Source organism: Lacerta agilis, chromosome 2 (genome assembly GCF_009819535.1).
Source record: "Lacerta agilis isolate rLacAgi1 chromosome 2, rLacAgi1.pri, whole genome shotgun sequence".
Classification (NCBI taxonomy): domain Eukaryota; kingdom Metazoa; phylum Chordata; class Lepidosauria; order Squamata; family Lacertidae; genus Lacerta; species Lacerta agilis.
Genome location: NC_046313.1, coordinates 21,160,503 through 21,184,435, shown reverse-complemented (window position 1 = coordinate 21,184,435; position 23,933 = coordinate 21,160,503). Strand labels below are relative to the sequence as shown.

General features: G+C 39.6%; 1 protein-coding gene across 1 annotated transcript in view; it reads right to left on the bottom strand.

Annotated features, from left to right (window-relative positions):
* CEP112 (centrosomal protein 112) overlaps nt 1–23,933 on the bottom strand; it is a 203,614-nt gene that overhangs the window by 139,747 nt on the left and 39,934 nt on the right. Inside the window, 8 exon segments of the mRNA XM_033138892.1 lie at nt 2,475–2,534; nt 3,402–3,494; nt 3,987–4,116; nt 5,762–5,916; nt 17,241–17,384; nt 17,557–17,675; nt 18,922–19,021; nt 23,409–23,495. Coding sequence (XP_032994783.1) covers nt 2,475–2,534; nt 3,402–3,494; nt 3,987–4,116; nt 5,762–5,916; nt 17,241–17,384; nt 17,557–17,675; nt 18,922–19,021; nt 23,409–23,495 — 888 coding nt within the window.

The following is a 23,933-nucleotide window of genomic DNA, read 5'->3' as shown; positions in this document are numbered from 1 at the left end:
GCTCAGAAGGCAATCTCGGGGCAATTTTTAAACCACTGAACGCAACTTTACCACACACACACACACACCCCGGAGCAGAAACCTATGCTCTACCATGTGACAGCACAGCCTCAATGTGATTAGATTCTCAGGGGGGTGTCACATGGGGCCATGAGTTAGCTACTCCTGATGTAAAGCAAGTAATCTCTTGGTTTGGGGCAACTGGCTAAAATGTTTTATAATGTTTTAAATGGTTCTAATTTTTGTTCCTCTGTTTTGTTTTTGTCCGGCTGGTATGAGTTAAATGTTTAGTTGGGGTTGGCAGTTATTTTAATCTGGGTATATCTGTAAACTGTATGTTGTTGTTGTTGTTGCTGCTGCTGCTGTTATTATTGATTTCTATTGCTTTATTTTTTGCTTGAATAGGATTTTTTAAAAAATGTTTGATGTTTTGTTATGTTTTTATATACGTTGTAAGCCACCCAGGATAGCTGGGAAAACCCAGCCCAATGGGTGGGATATACATTTTATTATTATTATTATTATTATTAAAGCATATATCAATGCAACCACATTTCACCTTTTTAACTGCCAGATCTGATGATCATCAGTTCTATGGTAGCTGCTCCTTGTCCTGGCTTCAATAATATATGTGGTATGTGGTAAGAGGTAGTATGTGGGCTACTGACACACATGTGCTTTTAGCATATCACAGACAACCCATGTAGAACTATCCACAGCTCAAACACCAGGTCTCTACACTATAGTACATGCAGTGGACAGCTGCATTAATGGGAATATCTTCTAAATCAAGACATCAACTGAGTGATGGCCAACAGGCACCCAACAACAAATATCCAAAATAATCACACTATCATGTGTATTCCGGAAAAGCAAAGTTGGCCAACCTTGATTTACATTTTCCTACACCACTGCAAGGGAAAGTACACACAGCAGAGATCAAACATAGCTATTTTGTACTCTCAGGAACCTGTTAAGAGTTTCAACAAGTGTATGACAATCAAGAGAGATATTTGCAGGATTCTTTATACATGATTGTGTTCTCCATTGTTTCCTACAAAAGTGCAGACACTGATAGAAAAGAAATAGACCTCAAGTGAAATAGTTCTGTATTTTGCTAAGAATTCTGGGTGATTGGGATTGATGGACTGCCATGAAAATTTCAAGAACAGGCTTGTCAGCAAAGAGGGGGTCGTGAAGATTGAAAGTGGAAGAAAATAATTTAATATTACTTTTTCTCAAATCTGGCACAAGGAGCTGGTGTACTGGGGTGGAATTAGCCTGTGTCCTCCAGTTTCTGCCCCACTGATTAATCTGGAGAACAGGCAAAAATAATCCGTGATTCATTTTTTAGTTAATAGATCTTCCAATTCAACCTTTTAAATCTGAGTGTCATTATAACTAAAAATAATTACTGAAAGATCTTAAGCATTTTCAGACAGGGCATTATCCCCCCCCCCCATGGACTAAAATATGGTAGTGAGTATAACAGTAAAGACAGTACAGTGGTACCTCGGTTTTCAAACAGCTTAGTTCTCAAACTACTTGGAACCCGAACACTTCAAGCCTGGAAATGAGTGTTCTGGTTTTCAAACTTTTTTTGGAAGCCGAACGTGCTCTGTTCTGAGTATAACTTCAGTTTTGAGTGCCACACTTCTGTTTTCTGCCACCACCACAACAGCAACCACCCCCTACTCCAGCTCTGGCAGCCCCAGCGCTGAGTGAGGGAAGGCTAGGATGGGGTGGCAAGTGAGCAGGCACCTGCCGCCCTCCAGCGTTGGGTCCCTCCGCCGCCACAACAGCAACCACACCCTCCTCCAGCTCTGGCGGCTTCCTTCACTCAGCACCGGGGCCGCAGCACTGCATTCAAAATTAAAACTGAAACTTTCCAGAAAATCACAAAGCCAACAAACTTGCAACTCGTGAAAAAGCAGCAACACAACAAATTGAAAAAAGCAAACCAACTGCAAATGAATCAAAATCACAAGAAAACATAAAACACTGACCCTGACCCTAACCCTAACCCTAATTCTAATCCTTACCCTAGCCCTAACCCTGTCCTAAAATTAACCCTAACCCTAATCCAGAAATGGCCTGGTTAGATCCAGAAATGGCCTGGTTGAATTTTTCATGTTAAATTGATGTTTTAGGGCTTGTTTTTAAAAGTCTGGAACGGATTAATCTGTTTTGCATTACTTTATAGGGGAAAGCGTGCCTTGGTTTTGGAACGTTTTGGTTTTGGAACAGATTTCCAGAACCGATTAAGTTTAAGAACCAAGGTACCACTGTATAGCTCTCTGACAAACATCAACAGGTTTATCACTGAAAAGAGCTCATTGGCAGATAGGCTTTTACATTTCACCAGTTCTGTGTTCCTTTTCTGGCCAACATTTGCATTTTACAGTTTATAAATAAAACTTTTAATGGCTATAGTGGATATTCCATACAATGAAACTGATACTTCAATTTATTACCTTCTTTTCATGATCTCTCTCTAAATGATGTTTCTCCTGCAGATATGTCTGTTCTTGATCCTGAAAAATTGAGGTCAAGGAACTGATGATTACTTGATGAATAAAAGCTTTTTAGAATTATCTGCTAACCACATTCAATGCACATGTAAGAGCAAGTTTGAGTGGACGGCGGGGAGTTAACTTAGCTAATCAATTTAAAAACAGGTGAAAAACTGGTCTATAGAAAAGGTGTGGGAATCTGAGCTCAAGATGCCACCGGTTCCAGTCTCCCATTAGAGGTGTGTAAACATGCAGAACCAGTTTCCATATGCCCCCCACCCCAAAGTGGGAGAGAGGTTTGCATACATGAGCAAAATACTACGAACAGTGAACTGCATAATGTGGCTTCCTCTCCCTAAAGGGTTACACTACCCATATTAAAGGCAGCTAATGGATAAAGAAGGAAAGGATGTTGGGCAGTGGAAAGCTGAAAAGGAGATGCAGTGAATTTACTGGTTAGGAATGAGAAAGAGTAAGAGCCAGGCATAATTTGGACAGCAAGGAAAAGGCAACAAATATTTGAAATGTAGGAGCCATGTGACATGTTTATGCTAATGTACTAATTTATACAAATGTAGCTATCACTATGTAAGACAGACACAGGGATTACTTTCAACTTCACTGTATGCATTTCTTTAATCCACTGATATATACGCTTTTCATATCAGTTCAATAAGCAAGGAAATAAGACAAATAGCCCCCAAGTTTCTTTAAAGGGTTTAGCCAGAAATAAGAACATATTCCATTATTACGCATGTTGAGTGATTGGCTCACATTTCCAAGAACTCCAGAAACTCTCTCACTAGAGCATTCTATTCATACAAATCACAGAAAGTAGTAGTATAAAAAAAAGCTCATCATTTTTCCTGTGAAAAATGCAGGGCTCACCCTCAGCTGTTGCTGCCTTTGATGTTCTGATTCCAGTAACTGTTGTTTTAATTGCGACACACACTGTTCTAATTCTTCAATCACATCAGATGCCTGTAGGGATTTAATAGACAAGGGAATGTTGGTCTTGTATTAGCTCCGGCAGAAATAAACTTTTTTCAAAGTTCAACTTAAAAGACAGGGGGAGGAGAAGATGATCTACTTGGAAAAGATACAGAAAACTTTTAAACACAATCCCTCCATATTTCATTTGTCCTTAAAATGCAAATACTACTATAGTTACTGATAGATTAAACAGTGTTGTTAGAATAGTCATTGGCACCCGATTAAAAATTGTGCACACACAATTTTTAGAGAAACAAACCAACGTTGAAACGTTAACTTCAACCCTGTCAACATGCATGCATATAAGCATATTAAGGGAGCTGAGAAGACTCAGTTGATTAAATTAAACCCAGTCATATCTATACATGTGTATGCAAGCATGAAACCTCAAAAATTAACACTGAAAACTTGCTTTAATATATTGTTTATATATAAGCCTATCTGTATATAAGCTTATCCTATTTTTGAGTATGAACTTACTTTCACTGCAGAAAGAGCATGTTCCTGTTTCAACAAATCTATGTCATCATCATATTTGCTTTGTAGAGTCTGAATGTTCTGCTCAAAGTCTTGTACAATACGGGCCTTTTCTTTCTGAAGTGAGTTGCATCTACAAATATTGCAAGGAAATCTAAGCAGAGGTATCTGACATAACATAACATTCTCTTCTCTTACACATCTTACAGCATGAACAGAACAATATTAATCTTCATTTTCTTATGAAGCATGAAAATACATTCACTTCAAACAAGGAACTGCTTTTACAAAAATACAACCAAGGAGAAAACAAGCGGTTTCATATACCAGTTCCTATAGCTATATATAGAGCTCCATTTTCAACCAGGGGACTCTACACCCACCATCGGGAAATCCTATGAGAAGCAACCAATAACAGAGAAAGATCAAGTACATTATCTGAGGTAATGGCAGATGAAGGTTTGCTTATACCTGAAGGAGCGTCTCCACCCCCATCATTCTGCCCGGACACTGAGGTCCAGTGCCCAGGGCCTTCTGGCGGTTCCCTCGCTGCGAGAAGCCAAGTTACAGGGAACCAGGCAGAGGGCCTTCTTGGTAGTGGCACCCACCCTGTGGAACACCCTCCCACCAGATGTCAAAGAGAAAACCAACTACCAGACTTTTAGGAGACATCTGAAAGCAGCCCTGTTTAGGGAAGCTTTTAATGTTTAATAGATTATTGTATTTTAACATTCTGTTGGAAGCCGCCCAGAGTGGCTGGGGAAACCCAGCCAGATGGGCGGGGTATAAATAAATTATTATTATTATTATTATTATTATTATTATTATTATTATTATACATTCACTTTTCTCATAAAGTTACTATGCGGATCAAGGAGAACAAGAAGTTTAAGAATGCTTACAATACACTATCTTGCTGACTATCCTGGGTTCTTTTTAAGTTCATTGTATTTCTCCATGGAACTGTGAATTCCTCAACCACTGATGTGTCTTGGTGCCACAAGATGGTTTGTTGTTTTTGCTACAACCTATCAACATCACTACCCCCTTAGAAGTTGTGCTATTGATTATTATCACCGTTGATTTATCCCATTAACGTGGAAACACACCAGAATATGAGAAAATTATTCCACAATAGGTGATCCAAATAGGCAAGTAAAATATACCCAGATATTTATGAAACTCAAAATGCAGCTTTTTGTTTTCATTTACCAGTCAGTTATTACTAAATACGAATGTTTTATTACTAGTGGCACTGAGTAACTTTACACCAATTGTCAGGGAACTGTCCCTGGCGCAGTGCAAGGTGGTAGAAGGGCTCTCAGGATGCTACAGAGAGCCCCGGCCCCACCTGACCAGCAGCACCTCCTCTGGCAGCAGAGGGACCAGCAAGGCTTCCAGCGGGGAGGGTCATGCGTTTCAGGGAATGGAGGGTAGAGGCTCTGAGGATGCTGGAGAGACCCTGCACTCCCCTAGCCCAAGGGGCGATGAAGGAGACACGCAGCTTCCGTCGCCCCAAAGGCGTCGAGGGGTGAAACGAAAGGATGGGAGGGAGGGTTTTCATATACCGAAACTCTTTTGTTGGGGTCAGAACTGGAAGGGGCCATTCCCGGATTCTGGCAAGGTTTGATACAGACATGAACTTGTTAGCTCTGCACTGTACATAGTATGCACAAGAAAACTACAAAAGGAAAGGTCGGAGTTTTGCCTGGCTACTCATGAGCAACTAACCGAGGACCTTACACCTATTATCCAAAGTGGAAACATTCATTAAGTACCTTGCCTTGACTTCTTCGAGTTCTGTGCACACAGCCTGGTAGGCTTGCTCAGTACTGGTCTTTTCTTGAGATAACTTCTGATGCTGCAAATTACTGGATTCCGCTTCCACAGTCAACTGGTGGACACGGGCCTCCAGCTCTTTGACCATCTGGTTCTAAATAAAGTGGTTAAAACTCTATTAGGAATTAAGTTAATGTGCAGATTATCTATGGAAAATACAAAGGTTGGAAAAGCAAGCCCATCAAATTCACATACAACAAAACAAATTAAATGTATATCAATTTCAAACAGTTTCAAACAGAATGAACAGCCATTCATTCAAAATTTCAAATTTCAAAAACAATTTCAAATTTTCATTTCCAGATGGGAGAGTCATTATAGAGAGTTGCTCCAGAATAATATAGCACTCTATACTTAATCTTGGACTGGACATAACCATCCAAGGTTCTTTTTCCTTTACCTTTATACCTAATCTTATCATAAAGCTACAAAAATTGAGACTGTAAAGAATTGGTAGATTTACTAACACAGAGAACTGAATTATACTGACATCATATTGTTGGCATTTATTTCTCTCGAGAGACAGTGGAGTGCACCTCTGGAGGTGAAGTCAAACTGCTGCATTAGCAACACTGAAGTGACCTCCCTGGGGCACAAGCCTGGGCAGTGTGGACAGAGGTCCTGGGCTGTCCAGATGACAAGACCCCACTCTCGGCTTCATTGACTCTACTCCAGATTTGTGCAGGATTTATTCCTTAACCTTTTTTTCTCCCGGAGATATCCCACAAGGCAGCAGAAGTTTAGGATCAGAGTTTTCCTTTGTCCCTTATCTGAAAGTAGGTTTGTTATGCCCCTGCACTTTTGTTTTGCCACTGCAGTATTCTATATATCATGCCATGATGCAGATATGTGCTATTTTAGATAGCACTACTATGCGGGGACTAGATGCCGGAGGCCTTTTGCATAGTGCTGCTGCATTATTATTATTTTAAAAAACTTCTGGCAGCAACATCACTCATGGCCTCCAGGCAGCATTTTAGCAACAGGTGTATGGTAGTACCATTTTTTTTTATCTTGGCCCCCTAGGTGAAAAGGCTGTTCGCTATCTGAATTTATCCAAAATGCAAAGACACATAATTCATTTACATAGTGAATGTACATATGCCATTAATTAATTCCACTTATATCCCACCTTTTTCTCCAAGGAGAAAAAAGTTCTCCCTTATTTTGTTTAATCCACATAACAACCTTGTGAAGGTAGGTTAGGCTGAGAGGCAGTGACTGGCCCAGGGTCATCCAGTGAGCTTCATGGCCAAGTGGGGATTTGAAACCTGGTCGCCCGCCCCGGTCCTACTCTGGCACTCGAACTACTACATGACACATTCCAAAAGCAATCTCTACACCATATGTTTCATATATCTATGGGTCAAGGCATTACAATTTGAGCAACTTAAAACAGCAAATGGCCATTGCAAAATGAGCCGAACTTGCCTCTTGTCCAAATTAATAAATAAATAAATTGCTGCCATCCCACTGCAATTTATTTATTTATTTATTAATCATCTGGATGTTGCTCTTTGGGGCACTGCGCACCCAGAACTATTCACAACATCATAAAACAATACATAAATAAAATAGAACATAACGACAGCACTGGTGTTCACAATCCTTTAAAGGTCTGGGCAGTTTACAAGCATCAGTACAAATTAGCACCTAACAAGCAGAACCATCTGTAGTAAAATAACCAGTTCTAAGAGTATAGCCTTTAAGAGGTTTGATAGAGGTAGGTCTTTAAGACACACATAAACACCGGCAGTGGAGAAGCCATACACACCCCTGTGGAGTTCCCCAGTCTGGAGGGCACCATAGAGAAGGTCCCATCTCTCATGCCCAGCAGCCGAACTGACCTGACAGGCAGATATACAAGCAAAACCTCTGAGCTTGCTCAGAAATGTACAGGCAACCAATGCCACAGGTATAGATTTGCTGTCCTATGCTCCAATCACCACACACTCAATATCAACTAGCATTCTGCACCAGCTGAAAGTTTCTGGACAGTCTTCAAAGGCAGCCCACAGTAGAGTAAAAGTACATTACAGTAGTCTTTCCTGAATGAGACCAGCCAATGGATTGCTGGGGCAGGGTTTGATCTATCTAGATAAATTTGTAACAGGCATACAAGTCTCAACTGGTAAAGGTCAGATGCCTCCCATGACAACCAGGCAAGTGGTTAAAATTAAAGCTGGGTTAGGATTCAAGAATTTAAACAGGACACACAAATCACAATTTTTATGTTAACAAAGGCTTGTGCGGCAGAAGAACGAGGAAAGAATGAATATTTCCAGCCACTGCTAAAGTGAAACTTAGCATCCATCAACTCAGTGCTTTTTTATAGTATGTAGCTGAAATTATTGTTGACACAATTATCTAAACTGGAGATTTTTATTGCTCGTACTTGGGTAAAGCACTTGCATTATATCTTCTGAAACACGAACATCACATACACAGTGCATTCTTAAAATATATTCTTTCAAATTGTTCTTAACACATCTTTAAGGACTTTATTTGTTTGGACAAAAAGTCAAGCACATTTTTCTTTTCAATTATAGGATTTGCTGTGTAGCCAGTGGAGATTACTATCCTGCTTTTGATAAACAGCAGCTTTCAGACATCCTGTATCCAGTAGATTTGGCCATATGATAAGATCAAGAGGATATCCCACTTTGCCAGTTGGACAGTATATGGCAAGGGGGGGGGAATAACTTGAAACACTCGTAAGAGAATAAACTTTTCTTGTTTAAGAAACTGTTAGCAGTTCATAATGACACCCAAGAGAAAACTGAAAGGGCCCAAATAATCATCTTAAAAGCATTGATAATGAAAACAATAAACCCACTGGCTAGAAATTAAAACACATCTCCTAGCTGATTTGAAGTAAAATTAGTTTTTAAAAATGTTCTACCAGAAAAGGACTCAAGGCAATGTACTGTAAATGAAAAAAATAGCTCATATATAAAAACAATAAAAACCAAAGGAACAGTGTAAGCTATTTTAATAGGACAAGAAAATTAAAATATTTACTCCCTGTCTGAACTCTAATACTGAGGCAGGGTGGGAGGCTTTCCAGGAAAGCAGATTCCAAAATTCTGGTGCTATTACAGCGAACACCCTGCCCCAGGCTCTACAAAGATTTCACTTCACAAAGACGTAGAGGGAAAACCTGGACTAAGAGCTCTACAACCAATCACAAAGAATGGAGACGTTCATATGGAAGGAAATATGTGCCTGTTAGAAATTCAAATGGAAAGATATTTTAACCTAGATGACAGAGATAAAATGAATTGTAATCTTAATGGAAAAAGATGAAACTTCATTGCATAAACTCTGCATATAGGTCATTAGCAATGGCGTGGCCAACTTAATAAAGTGTCCACATCAGATGTACCCTTGTAAAGCAAGCCTCCTGAAGGCCCTCTCAGAAGAGGTTAAAATGTTCATCTTATAGTGTTTTGGTAAAGGTATGTCCTGAACACCATGGCTGCCTTCACATCTCATGTAAAGAAATCCTTTCTCACAAAGCTGCTGTGGTGACAGCTCCCTAATCAAGCATGCCACAAAACCCTCAGGGACTTGAAAGTTAAAGCAAATGTGTAGAGCAATACACCAACCATGGAAGAGGAAAGGTTGTGAAGACTCTTCCATAGCTAAAACAAAATCTGATCTGAAGAAGTGTGCATGCACACGAAAGCTCATACCAAGAACAAACTTAGTTGGTCTCTAAGGTGCTACTGGAAGGATTTTTTTATTTTTTATTTTGTTTTGACTATGGCAGACCAACACGGCTACCTACCTGTAACTCTTCCATAGCTGTCAACCTTCCTTTTTCTTGCATTGGGAAACTGCCATAGCTGTCAACCTTCCCTTTTTTTGCAGTGGGAAACAGCTCTGGAATAAGGGAATTTCCCGCAAAAAAGGGAAAGTTGAAAGCTATGCTTCTGACCATTACGGGAGTGGGACATCTGAGGAGCACTGAAACTCCCCATGTACTCTGTCAATTCCCAGAGAGAAAATGATTGTGTGCCCTACCTTCCTGTGTCATACATCTGGTACTTGCTGTGTCCTCTGTGGAGAATCGAACCACATGGTTGTTTAGGCAACCATGATTCTATTGGCAAGTTCTGTGGAATCTGCCATTTGGAAAACCTATTGAAGAAGTCCACTTTTCTCCCTACTGGTGCTCCCTACATCCTCTCCTATCAGTTCCAGCTAGCATGGCCAATTTATGCAGCCTAGGGCTCATGGGTGTTGTAGTTGAAAACATCTGGAGAGCACCAGGTTGGACATGCAAGACTTGTCACTCCACAAGTTCATGTGTCCACCGGTGCTTGTGAAGTGAAAGCCTATGCCATGAAGAATGACTGCCAGCACATGACTATACTGGAAAAACTGAGACCTAAGAGAAACTCTCTCTCTCTCTCTTTCCCATCTCCAAGTGAACCAGCTCTTTCCCATCTCCAAGTGAAGTGTATGCCAGGATAGTGTGACCAAAGGGGGAGTCTCTCTACTCTGTTCTCTAGGCTAGAGTTCTTAACTTAGCTCCTTCTTTCAAATTACTAAACTGCCACAAGTTAGGAACCATGCCAGAGTCTATCTGCCCATGACAAAGGTGGAAAGAGAATGATCCTCTTCCCAAAATAAGTTTAGGAGATGGCCCTTCCTGGGACCCCAAAAAACATAATTCCCGTAGGCTATGTGTCCTACTCCAGGAGAAAATATTGTCCCTGTAAATTTGACATCTAAAATAATAGACTGGAAAGCCTCCTCACAATGAAGAAATAACCACCCATATGTACGCTGCTATGATTCCTAGTACAGTGGTACCTCGGGTTACATACGCTTCAGGTTACATACTCCGCTAACCCAGAAATAACGCTTCAGGTTAAGAACTTTGCTTCAGGGTAAGAACAGAAATTGTGCTCTGGCAGCGCAGCAGCAGCAGGAGGTCCCATTAGCTAAAGTGGTGCTTCAGGTTAAGAACAGTTTCAGGTTAAGAACGGACCTCCGGAACAAATTAAGTTCTTATCCCGAGGTACCACTGTACTTCTTTACTGATGTTTATGCATACAAGCAGACTGTTACCTGAAATAAGGGGAAGTAAGACATAGCAAGGGGCAATACAAAATAAAAACTAGACAAAGCAGTAGACATTATGTGGAAGCAACATTAGAATTAAGCATTTTTAAAACACTGTACAAAAGAAGTGAAGTGGTGATGTGTGAATAAAATCATAAACCATAAAAAAGAAAGTTCATAATTCCATGATATACCAGGTTACACAAGAGGAATTTGCTATTGAACGAAATATCTAATACTTATTTAAAGCTGAACCTGATCAAGCAGAATCCTATCAAGTGTTTTAGATCTTATCTGCTATCTAGCAAGTTACCAGGAAATAAGAAGATATTTAACTCCTATTGTATACAGGGGATAGGAAGATATTTGATTCCTGTTATGATGAAATGTAAACACATGTAATTGGAAGAGAAAACAATGTGGCTATTAGGCAGTGAATCACTTTCAGATTTCTTGAGACCCTTTGCCTCAAAGCAAAGAAAAACAATGCGAGGGGAAATAAAGATGATTGCCTAACAACCTGGTTGTTTATACACATGCTAATGCTGAAATCTTTCAACTTTTACACATAAGTGTGATTGAAACAAAATGTATTTTAGTGTACAAAGCAATATACACAAAGTAAATCATCAATAAAAACTCCATATGACTACTGAAAGGTCTGAATGTGTGAAAATATGTGGTTCATAATGTTACCAGGGTAACTGCTCAGGAGAAGATATATGAGATACAAGACGGCTTGCAGGAGGAAGGAGGAGTCAGTGAAAGTTGTCTCCCCCGCTTCCTCCCCACTTTCCCACTTCCATCTTGTTTGTGGAACTGGGCGTAGGGAATGCTCCCACCAGTAGAAGCCTAGTTACGTAGGTTCTAAGCCTTTTTCTTTCTTTTTTAAAGTGACAGCTTCTGGGAAAACAGCATTTCCCCTTCATTTATCAGCCAGAAAATTAAACAGCATACTGAACCATGCCTTCCCCTCATGTTGTGGTTGTATCTGAAAACAACAATGTAAATGTTTAACATTTGAATTTATATAAAATATATGTATATTTTGGGTGGGGTGCAGTGTGGTGCAGAGGGATAGTCTTCAACATTTTGAAAGGGGGGGAGGCATTGTCAAAAACAAGCACTGTGGATTTCAGGTGAATTAAAAAATAACAACACCCCATGTGGTACATGACAGGCAACACAGGCAACCCCTGTGTTGATAAATTGATGTACTGTTGTATTATTATGTATTATTATGATTATTAGACTGCATAGCTGGCAAGCAGAAACTAAAAGTTGGCTACAAAGCCCAGCCATAATTTGTAGACCCCAGTACACAGATCAGATTCAAGCTCCTATTGAAGCAGAATTTTCTTTAACAGAATTTTCTTTTAACAAGTTATCAGCCCTGCTGATAACTAAACTAAACTTCATTGTTCATATAACCCTTCTCTCTGGCTAAAGGCACAAGAAGATAAAATATGTACTGGAGGTTTTAAGAAACAAAATAAATGTTTATTTATCAAGTGAAGATAAATTAAGCTGGTATGTAAAACATAGTTCTTATTGCTGTAGACTTCTTATACAAAACTAATGTGTGCTATTTGAGTATGCTAATACTTAATACTTTTAAGGCTTTTAAAAGACCTCCAGGTATATATTCATTTGCCACTTACAGTTATAAAAAGCCCCCACTCTCCCCCAGTAGAAAGCAATGTCCAACCTGGCCAAATACTTCATTCATTCTTACTGGGATATCCCTGAATTTGATGTCTTTCACAGGAGAATATGATGATTTGCTGGGTAAGATACTACACCTACAGTTTAGGGACAGCAGCCAGGCAAAACATAGGAATCATGCGAGTCAGAGAGTCACTCCACTGTGTACTATGTTCAGAGAGTAATATCTAACATGACCAGAGATCCATCCATCTCTAAATCCCATTTCTGTTTTAAAAGGCTGCCAATTTTTAAATATTCCAAAATGAATCATTCACCACCACGTGTCTCCCCCCAATTCCTTCCTATATATTTTTTAAAATTCCATTTATATGTTTATTATAAGCTTAAAAAGGATTAGGAGTCAAATGCCAAATCTACTGTTGATTTGTTGGGTGAAACCATTTGTCAAATTCTAATAATTTTTTTCTGGTCCAAAATCTAGCAATAACTAAAGCTGTATGTTTAAGATAGCAATATTTCTCCTCAGAAATAGAACTATGTATAACAGAATAATGCATGTGTCAAGAATATAATTTGCAAGTCTCATCACTCAGCAAAATTCACTTGTGCACAACAAATGGCACTCTTGACAGTAGAAAACTCTATGAAAAAGGAGGGTGGGGGAGTATGAAATAATAAGAAAAAAGAAACTAATTTTCAGTGACAGTCTAGTCTTTCATCTTAAGCCATACCTTGAACCCTACCATGTTTAATTATTAAATCAGGAGCTGCTGTGCAAGATCTGTCTGCTTTTGATGGTTCTAAAATTCAATCCTGCTGACAGACTGTGTCCATTTCTTGCCATATTTATCATTACCTATGCCAAGGTTTGAATGCTAATTTTTTTTCAATTCAACTTTCATTAACAACAGAATCTAAAATTTGAGTGAGCTTTAAAGGCAACATCAAACAAATGATCACTTCTTTAAATGTGCCACACTGATGAAAAATGTCAAAAGGGACTTGTTGATTTTTAAGGCACAAATACCTGCCTTGCAAACTCCAAGTACAAAATTCATGTCACAAGCAACCCAGAAGGGAAGGACACCAAGACACAAAACCCTGTGAAACATCAACACCTGAGCATAGAACAGAGAGACACTTTTGCGATGAGTTTGTATTCTGTCTCTGCTGTCAAACTAGAATAAAGAAATGATGAAGGACCACGCGGGAACTGCAAGATGAAAAGTGACTTCCCATCTACATGAGGAACCAATCTGGGATGATGGATGACCCCTTTTAATGAGATTCCCCCCTAGGGGTTACAGCTTCCCAATCTGTGTCCAGTTCCCTATCTGCTAACAAGTACTTTCAAATCTTTAAACGTTGCTCAAGTGTGTCACCATTCCACCCTGCAAATCTATAAGAATAAGTCATTACTTGTGCCCACTGTTGCAATACAACCTCTGATATCATAACTATGCTGATGCTATGACAACTCAAAGAAAGCATTCATGGTCTTTGTTGTCTTTCAACAGGCCTTGTCAATGCTGGGAGGGGGGACAGACAACCATGCCATATCATGAAGAGCACAAAGAGTTCAATCGTAACACATGGAAGCTACTACCAGCACTAACAATAACTTGAACATAATTTATTTAAGATGATGAACGTTCTCCCTTTCCATAAATCAAAATACTTTGCATTTATAGGTCCTGTTCACATGTCATGGAAAGCCACAGTCCATGACTTAGTATGAACTGCTGACATATTCCTGGTTCACTCACCCTTCCTTGGGCAGGGGGAAAGGAACCACGAGTGCTGCTTTGCACATCACAGCTTGTGGTTTGCTTCCTCCTGCTTGAGTAAGGACAGAGTGAAATGGGAGCAATTCGACAGTCTGCAATAGAACACTGCTCATTCACAATGAGCAACAGCTCATGGCTTGCTGTAATATGCAAACATGGTCAGAGAGAGCATTTCAAATTTTCCAAGTGCTGCATACACATTGATATAACTGCCCCAGAAGGAAGGGCCAGAATTATCACTGAGAGATAATGGTTCATATAAGGCAGGGGTCAGCAAACTTTTTCAGCAGGGGGCTGGTCCACTGTCCCTCAGACCTTGTGGGGGGCCGGACTATATTTTGAAAAAAAAAATGAACGAATTCCTATGCCCCACAAATAACCCAGAGATGCATTTTAAATAAAAGCGCATATTTTACTCATGTAAAAACACCAGCCAGGCCCCACAAATAACCCAGAGATGCATTTTAAATAAAAGGACACATTATACTCATGTAAAAACACGCTGATTCCCGGACTGTCTGCGGGCCGGATTTAGAAGGTGATTGGGCCGCATCCGGCCCCCGGGCCTTAGTTTGGGGACCCCCTGGTCTAAGGCCACCTAATGAGTTAATGGCCAGGGAGAGATGGGAAGAAGCAACACTAGGAACTTCTTTCCTCTTGCTCTGCTTCAGCTCCCCTCCCTCCAACCTTCCACTACTTAAGACTGGAAAAGAGCAAAAAGAGGTAAGAGAAAGGTTAGTTTGTCCAATCATAATGAAGGAAGAGAAAGAAGAAAAAAGAAAACTGTTGTAAAATAGAATCCGGTGCCCTGTGAAGTCTTACTGACCACTCTGATTATCACAACGAATCTGGAAGTCATCTTCCTTGGCTGTGTACTTAGTTTGGCTCAGCCTTTCAGAACAGGGAAGAGGAATCATTTTCCAGAATCAAAGACTGACTACTTGCCAGTACCCAAGAAAGGTGTCAGTTTTCCTGCAACATCTCTGCCTTCCAGAACAGAGATGGGGAGGAATTTTTTAAGCAAAATGACTTCATTTGAACCTCCTGGACTACCATAAGGATCAGAATGTAAATATCCTGCAGATTTGGCACTCGGAATTTTGTGATACAGTTCTTAGCTTTTAAAAAAAGAATCAAAATGCATTCTAAAGTACTTATTTTATGAAAAAACACATTTAGAAATGTGTACATTGAGATAAAATAGGTATTTGAAGACATATTCCATGACTAACCACATATTTAAGCATCTATGAATATTCATACAGATTTATCTTTTTTTAAAAAAATCTGCAGGTTAACTGCAGAAATGGGATGGAACAGACTTCTGAATAAACACACTTGACATAGATACAAACCAGAGACAGAGTGATCTGGCCAACCCTACCTTCCAATCCTCTGCGTTGTTCACACTCTACACTAAACTGACTGAACTTGCAGATCTGAAAGTAGGTCACTTGGGGGGGGGTGGAGATTAAAAAGTGGGGATTTTGTAACTAACTGAGCAATTCTTTTGATAAGGTCTCTTGGCATCCTTTATGGCAAATGTCCATGAAAAAACATTAAGATGGGGCAATGGAACAATCAGGAGACACCAGCAGAGCAGTTTTATCATAGCATTAAACTTATAGGTTTAAATATCCCATGCTAAGAACATTAAAATTTGAAAATAAAGTGCAAACATAAGGAAAAGGCATACACCTACATTATATGTAGGGCTGCCTCTGAAAATAGTTCGGAAACTTCAGGTAGTGCAGAATTCAGCGGCCAGGTTGCTCACCGGAGCAAGACGATTTGAGCAGATTACACCAATCCTGGTCTGACTGCACTGGCTACCAGTTTCCGGGCCCAATTCAAAGTGCTGGTTTTGACCTATAGAGCCCAAAATGCCTCAGGACCGCAATACCCCAAGGACCGCCACTTTCCATATAAACCTACCCGGACCCTGCGATCATCTTCTGAGGCCCTCTGATACATTCGGAGGGTGGCAACACGAGAACAGGCCTTCTCTGCAATGGCTCCCCATCTGTGGAATGCTCTCCTCAGGGAGGTTCGCCTGGCACCTTCAATATGCACCTTTAGGCGCCAGGCAAAAACGTTCCTTTTTTAATCAGGACTTTGGTTGATTTGATTGACATCCTATGCCCTTTTAAAATGTGTTGGGTGAGGAGTTATTGGGTTGTTGTTGTTTTCATTTTGATTATGTACTTTGTGGTTTTATATTCTGATTTTATTCTGTGAACCACCCTGAGACCTGCATGTATAGCGCGGAGGAGGAGGAGGAGGAGGAGGAGGAGGAGGAGGAGGAAGAAGAAGAAGAAGAAGAAGAGCAACAACAACAACAACAACTCATTGCAGGAAAGTAATCCACACTTTAGATCAAGGAAACCCACTATTTCAATGATACAGAAAAAAATGTGACTTAAAGAGGAAGCAGTTGCTGATTAGCCATAATACCATAAAAGGCAAGGCCCACACTCCAATGCAGGTTTTGCAGGTTTGATTTTCTATAGAACTAAAAAGTAGGAGAAAAGCTTTAGCTGGAGCTCTGAATCATTACTGCCATTTTATAATAAAAATCTTACAAAAAACTGTAAAACGTATCAGGTGTTATATCCAAAACAAACATGGATGCGAAGTGAAACCTTGTGTGAAGTAGGATGGGGGAGAGGAAGAGACATAGTGTTCCCATTTCAACTATCCATTTAGTAAAGCAATGTCACTGTTTACAGTCTTGTACTGCACAAGAGTTACAATAATTCTCAGCCTGACAATATTTACGCATATTTCTGTGACACAAAGAATTGTTTTACCTAAATTTTTATATCAGCACTGCAATACACTCGTTTATGTCACTTAAACTATACAAATTCCCACACTCTGGAATACTTACAGTTGATTTGGTTTGTGCCAAGTATTCTGCTTCCATTTTACTTAGTCGTGCATTTGTATCCTCCAGCAATTCCTGGATGTTTTCCGTGTGTTTTTTCTGAAGGTCAAACTTCTCCTTTTCCATTTCAGCCACGGCATTATGGAGCTATACGCAAACACACACCAAAATTAGGATAGCATTCAGCAGCTCCTATCCTAAAATGGCTGTGGTTTATAAAAAGGCAATGGTATTATTAAAAAAAAGAAATAGAAATATTACTTCCATATCAATATCTTCCTACATTTATAGTGAGTCCAGAAAAAAAAATACAGATTACCCTTTTCTCCCATTCATTGTTCAAGGAATCTGTACTTTGCTCACACAACTTCTTTAGTTCTGCAATTTGCTTTTCCTTTGCTTCTCTAACAACTTGTGACTCACGGACAAGCGTCTGAACTGTCAGAAAAGAAAAATATAAAAGAAGAAAATGCAATACATAAGAAAATGGGCCTTTCTGATATTACATCTGGCAACGGATATAATCAGATGAGTGTTCCAGCTGACCTCACTTTGTTTAAAAGCGGCATTTCATTTTAATGTGCGAAACCTGCCTTTGGTTACATTTCTAAAAAACAATGAATGATAAATTAGTTTGCTTCCAGTTTATTTCTGGATAAGTGTGATCATAAAACGTATCAATGTTTTGAATATAAAGGGTGGTCAGGTTCCGAAGAACTACAGGTGGTGACCATTTTAGATACGTCCAATTGACGCGTGATTGCTGATGTGCAGATCCTTTTGGAACCGGAAGAGGGCAGAATGGGGACAGGATAAGGGCAGGGCTTAATGGGGGCAGGGCATAATGGGGTGGGGGCATTTATGCATGCGCTGTGGAAGTGCCGGTGCTGGGAACGGAACCCCCCACACAAAATGGTCACCTTCTGTACTCTGATTGTACAGTATTCAGTAGATAGGTCTACTAAGATTTTGTTTGCTTCTCATCTGATTAATGGACTACGCTGCCATATTGGTTTTTTTAAATCCCAAATTGCAAAAGTGGTTTGTCATAGGATATGGGGGCTGGTACTGGGGTGGTGGAGAGCTGGTATTGGGTTGGCAGAACAGTCCTGGGCCAAATAATTTCACTTTAGAAAACCAAGCCAAACACCTGAGCAAAGCTCATGGTGCTCAAATGCTTCTAACAGCAAAACAATTAAGACTCTTCAAAGGTATTCAAATTAATTCTATGCAGGTTCAAAGGTATACCCTCCAAATGAGACAGTAACTCTGAACAGTAGCTGTTGACCAGCACACCAGCAGACTCATCCTGCTTCCTTTTACAAGGGCTGCTGAGAAGATCTAACCAAAGAGAACAGGTTACAGGTAGGTAGCCATGATGGTCTGCCATAGTCAAAACAAAATAAAAAATTCCTTCCAGTAGCACCTTAGAGACCAACTAAGTTTGTTCTTGGTATGAGCTTTTGTGTGCATCCACACGAAAGCTCATACCAAGAACAAACTTAGTTGGTCTCTAAGGTGCTACTGGAAAGAGAAAAGGGACACTCTTTTTTGTTCTGTAGCAATCCATGGCAAAGCCAGTCTGAGGAGCAATTTCTGACAAAGTCCTGAATATTTGCCTCTAGTTAGATAAGGTGAAAATTAATACTACTGAGTCCAGAGTACTTCGTTTATGCTTCATCACCTTTTTTTTCAAGCTTTCGAATGGTCTCTTCGGCTTCACTCTGCTTAGTTTTGTACAAGGTCTTCAGTACCTCAGTTTCATTATTCTTTCTGTCCAAAATCTACAGGAAAAATACCAGTGCTTAGTAAATCTATGAGGCTAAGTATATACAGGAAAGACTACAATCAGAATACAGTATAGTATCAGCAGGAACCAAGATAAATTTGGTATATTAAAAGAAACTCCATGAAGTGTGTATTTCTCACACACTTAATAAGGACTTGTGAATTTAGAAAGTATTTAGAGCAACTAAATGTAACATAAACAAATGATGAATTCAGCTGGTCAAAACAGCACAAAACTTTTTAAAAGACTTGTACAGTTTTAGTGTAAATGTCCTTTGTGAAAGGAACTGAAAAGAGAGGGAAACGTTACACAAAAGACTGATTTTGAGAAGATTTATTTTCCCCAAGGCATCAACATCCCTTTGCAATCATATAAAGAATTTTGAAGTCTAACAAGTTCTGAAAGAGAACTCTAAAATGCAAGTGTAAGTATTATTGCTAAATGCTCTGTTTAATCCTTTGGGAACCCAGCAAGAAAAGAAAAGAATGTTCATGAACACAGTGAAGAAAACATCCAAGATGAAATGTTTTCTTTACAAAAGAACTTGGTATTCAGTCTGCAAACAAAAAATAATAATAAAAGGATTATTCTTTACTTTAGAATACCATAGGACATCTCATCTGGAGACCCTGCTGCATCAGTCAAAACAAAACTACTAGTTTCAAAGGAAAAGCAAGGGCAATATTTTTGTTCTAAACCTCCCCAGAATACAGGGCTGTACATATTTATGATAATTAACCAGCTTAAACTTTTCAGTGGATTCCCCAAATCCTGGGATAATTCTCACCGCCATATTCTCTGGCCACAATCTCACCTTTGTTAAAAATATATTCTATTCCCTTTACACTCACCCAATATTTAGTGGTACTCACAATTCTGAATAGTATAGAAATGTAGTTTGGGTATGTATATTCAATAGTATTGAATATACATACCCAAACTACTATGGTTCCTACGGGCCTAGACAATGGTCTACTTCCATTGATTGTAACAATAAAACTTGGTTATTTGCAAAACTGCCAGCTCTCCACTGTACCACATGTGGTCATGAAATACCACAGGATATCCCACAAATTTATAAAATAATGTTCTGCCTCACTGTCATTCCGTTCAAGACACACGGACATTTCCTATTCACTCTCAGCAATGCATAAAATTAAATGAAGCAAGGCATTACTTTCACCCATACTGTGAATCTGGAATGCAAATATATAGTAATGTTACAGGCTGGAGGCAAAAAGTCCATTAGGTCTTCTTTTAATCTCTTACTATGCTCAAAGCAATTAGGACCAATTTTTTTAGAGGAGTTGAAGGGAAATTGCTTCCCAACCATCTCCAAATCCCATCACCTTTTGCCACTGATCTTGCCAACATATCTGTTTCAGTTTTCTTATGCTGTTATCTTCTTTCTCAGTTTAGCTGATGTTAATGTATTGAAGTTCTCACCCTAGGCCACCAGGGGTGTTGTGTATATAGTTTTCACTCAGGTCCACGTCGGTTAATTTAGGCGGGAAACCTGGGGCTGTTGTTGTTACAATGTTGTCAGCCGGCTGCCTATAAAAGCAGGCCGGCTGAGCTGTTTGCGTTCAGTTCAGTTCCAGCTTAAGAATAAAGAGCTGCTTGGAGAATCTCTGTGTTGTCTGCTATGCATAGCTGTCAACTTTCCCTTTTTTTGGGCGGGAAATTCCCTTATTCCAGTGCTGTTTCCCATTGCAAAAAAGGGAAAGTTGACAGCTATGGCCGTTTCCCAATGCAAAAAAAAAGGAAGGTTGACAGCTCTGCTGCTATGTCCACTCACTACTTAATAGCTGACATACTAGAGACCCGGCCAGGATTCATGACTGTACTCCTTGTTGAGGTCTCCATCAGCAGATTCACTTCATCTTCAACCACCCAGGACATTCACTCACTCCAGGCTCAGTTCAGAGTTCTGGTACAAGTGAACTTTAACTGAGAAATCATATTGCCTCTGACACCAATCCTAACATTATTGTTTAAGAGGATGTGGTTTTACTCTGGACACCTTTGGGAGCTGTTGGTGCCTTGGGTTGACCAACCTCCCATTCCATGTTATTCTTTCAAAACTCTTACATCCTCTCATATTCAGCACCTAGACACAGTGGCAAGAGCAAATTAACAAAATATGTACATTACCAAATATTACAATCCTTTTGAGGAATCTTCAATGTTTTATACTTTGGGGTCAAACAATGTTATCATTATTACGTATGAATTTATACCCTGCCATTCTACAAAGGTACACAACACAGTATACACAAAATCAACACAGTATAAGAAAAATCCCCAAACAGCATAGCCTTAAAATAAAGCAAACAAGCATGAAAAACCAGCATTCACCAAGCCTTTTGACAGATTTTCAGTACTGCTATCTCCTCTGAGTTATTACAACAAATTAACTTCTATTATTACCCTGCTATTACCCTGCAAGATACTCAGTGCTACAACATGCATTTTATGTATTTCATTTATTCAGAAAGTTTATACCCCACTTTTCACCACATCCAGGTCTCAAAACAGCTTACAAAATTAAAATATACAATGCACAAAATGTAAAGATAAATTAAAACACTGGAGAAGAAAACATAAAAATAGCATTCACACCGCAAAGGCCTCCTTAAATAAAACCACTTTTATCTTGCATGTGGAAGTGAGTAAGGGACAGCACCTGCCTAATTTCCAATGGGATGAAGCTCCACAGATTTGGGTGCAGTACAATGAAGGAAGGAATAACTCCTTGTTGACATGAGTCATGCTTCTGGTCCAATAACAGTATTCCCCTACGTGATCTCAGTGATCAATCTGGGACATACAACATAAGGCAATTCTTAAGGTATCCTGAGTCTAAATTGTTCAGAGCTTTGTACACTACTAGTATGAGAATCTTGACCTGGTCTGGTAGCAGATGGGAAGTCAGTACAGATCTTTTAACACTTGTGTAATGTATGACCTGGCAGTTGTCTGTTCCCACTGCCAGTCTAGCTGCAAACTAGCTCAAGCTTCAGACTGCCCAAGGGCAGTCGCAGATAAAGCACATATCCAGTCTTGAGATTACTAATGCATGGACTACAGTGGCCAGACCTGTTTCTATCCAGGAGCAGCTGTAGCTGGCATACCAGCCAAAGCTGATACAAGACACTGCTAACCACCGAGGACTCCTATACCTCAAGTGACAAATATAGTACCCCCAAATATGTCCCTTCTCCTTCAGAGGGTCCCATAAGAGAATCACTCCATAACCCCTAGAAAACATGAGGTTAGATCCAGAGGTGCATGGGCATTAGAAATTCTGGCAGTGGTACTGCTCCATTAACTGTTATGCAAGGACTAGTGGAAGACAGCCTGCAGCACCATGCAAGTCCTTGTGCCAGCATGCATCTTGGGATGCTGAGCAAAACCTCACGCAAGGGACTGCGCAATGCCTTGCACAAACGGAAGTACACTTCTGGATTTCAGTTCGCGGAAAACCCTTCTTTATGTGGCAGTGGCCGTCTGCTCATGGAGTGTTGTAAGATCAAATGCATTCAGGTTGGAAATACTCTGAATTGTAGCTTATACTAGTCAGAAGTTATTTGGATGTTAAGCCACATTAAACTAAACTGTGTTTGGCATTATGTGCTCTTTGCAAACTCTTCTAAAAAAAAATTTAATTCCCTCAGACCTTCTGATGTAAATTTAGCAGTAAACACAAGACTTCTTGGTAATTGGAAGGTTTTACAGAGCCAATGGAATGCCTATTAACAAAATGAGATATGTTTCCAACAACCAAATGCTATTACCAATGTAGGATCTGGCATGGGATTAACTAGTTGGGAGATAACCTGCTCTCTTGTACCACCACTGGGACCAACTTCTGTTCTGGCAAATACAAAGAAATAGCCACAAGCCCTATCTACTGAAATCCACCTCAGTGGTTGCCAGAGCTTTTACCACAGCTCTTTAGAAAGCAGGCTTCAAGCCATTTGCAGAATCTCTCTCACATGCATCACCACAAGGTTACAGTAGCAAAATACAGGGTTTTAGGAGTGTTCAAATTTTCGTGTTTGTGCGCAAGCAAGCACATATGTGCATTCTTCCATATAAGTGGAACTGCCTCCCAAGGCCAAGTATTTTGTAATCCTACTAACGTGATCAGTGCAAGCTACAAAAGACAGTGCAATGCTGCATCCAAAAATTCTTATTATTCCAATATACAAAATCCCATTCATGTCAGTTTTCGAGCGTTTCACATAGCCAATGGAATAGTATTTTAAAGCCAAATACTGGATAAACTGCCTAAGGAAAAGCTTTGCTTTTATTATTTCCTTGCACACTACAATGTCATATACAATCATCATTCAAACCTTTTTCACAATATACTATACCTTCTGAACATCTCCATCGTGCTTCTGCTGTAATTTAAGCTTTTCTTCTTGAATTCTAGCTTCCATTAGTTTGGATTTCATCTCCAGCTGCAAATGGAAAATTTAAATATATTGATCAGTTTCAAGAGAAACAAAGTAATATTATTATTTTTACCAACCTCCAAAATACGCTCAATATTTTAAAAGTTAAAGTCACTCATTTTATTTATATAAATAAGTATCAATCTGAGGAAAATGGTTTCAGCTGAAGTTAAGACAAGCAGAAATAGCCTTTTTCAACAAACTGTTTTCTACTTGCAAGTACCAATATATTGGTCTCAATTTGCATGTCGATTCCCATTTTCTCTTACTGCACCTGCAATAGCATCTCAACGGTTCCCTGCCTTCCTACAGTTCTTGCAAAATAAAAACGCAAACCAAAAAAAGGTGGAAAACAATGATAGGAAAACTGATCAATGGATAATTTAAACTGAAACCTGCAAAGACAAATATATTCCATTTGAATACTTAGTAAAAAGATTCTGG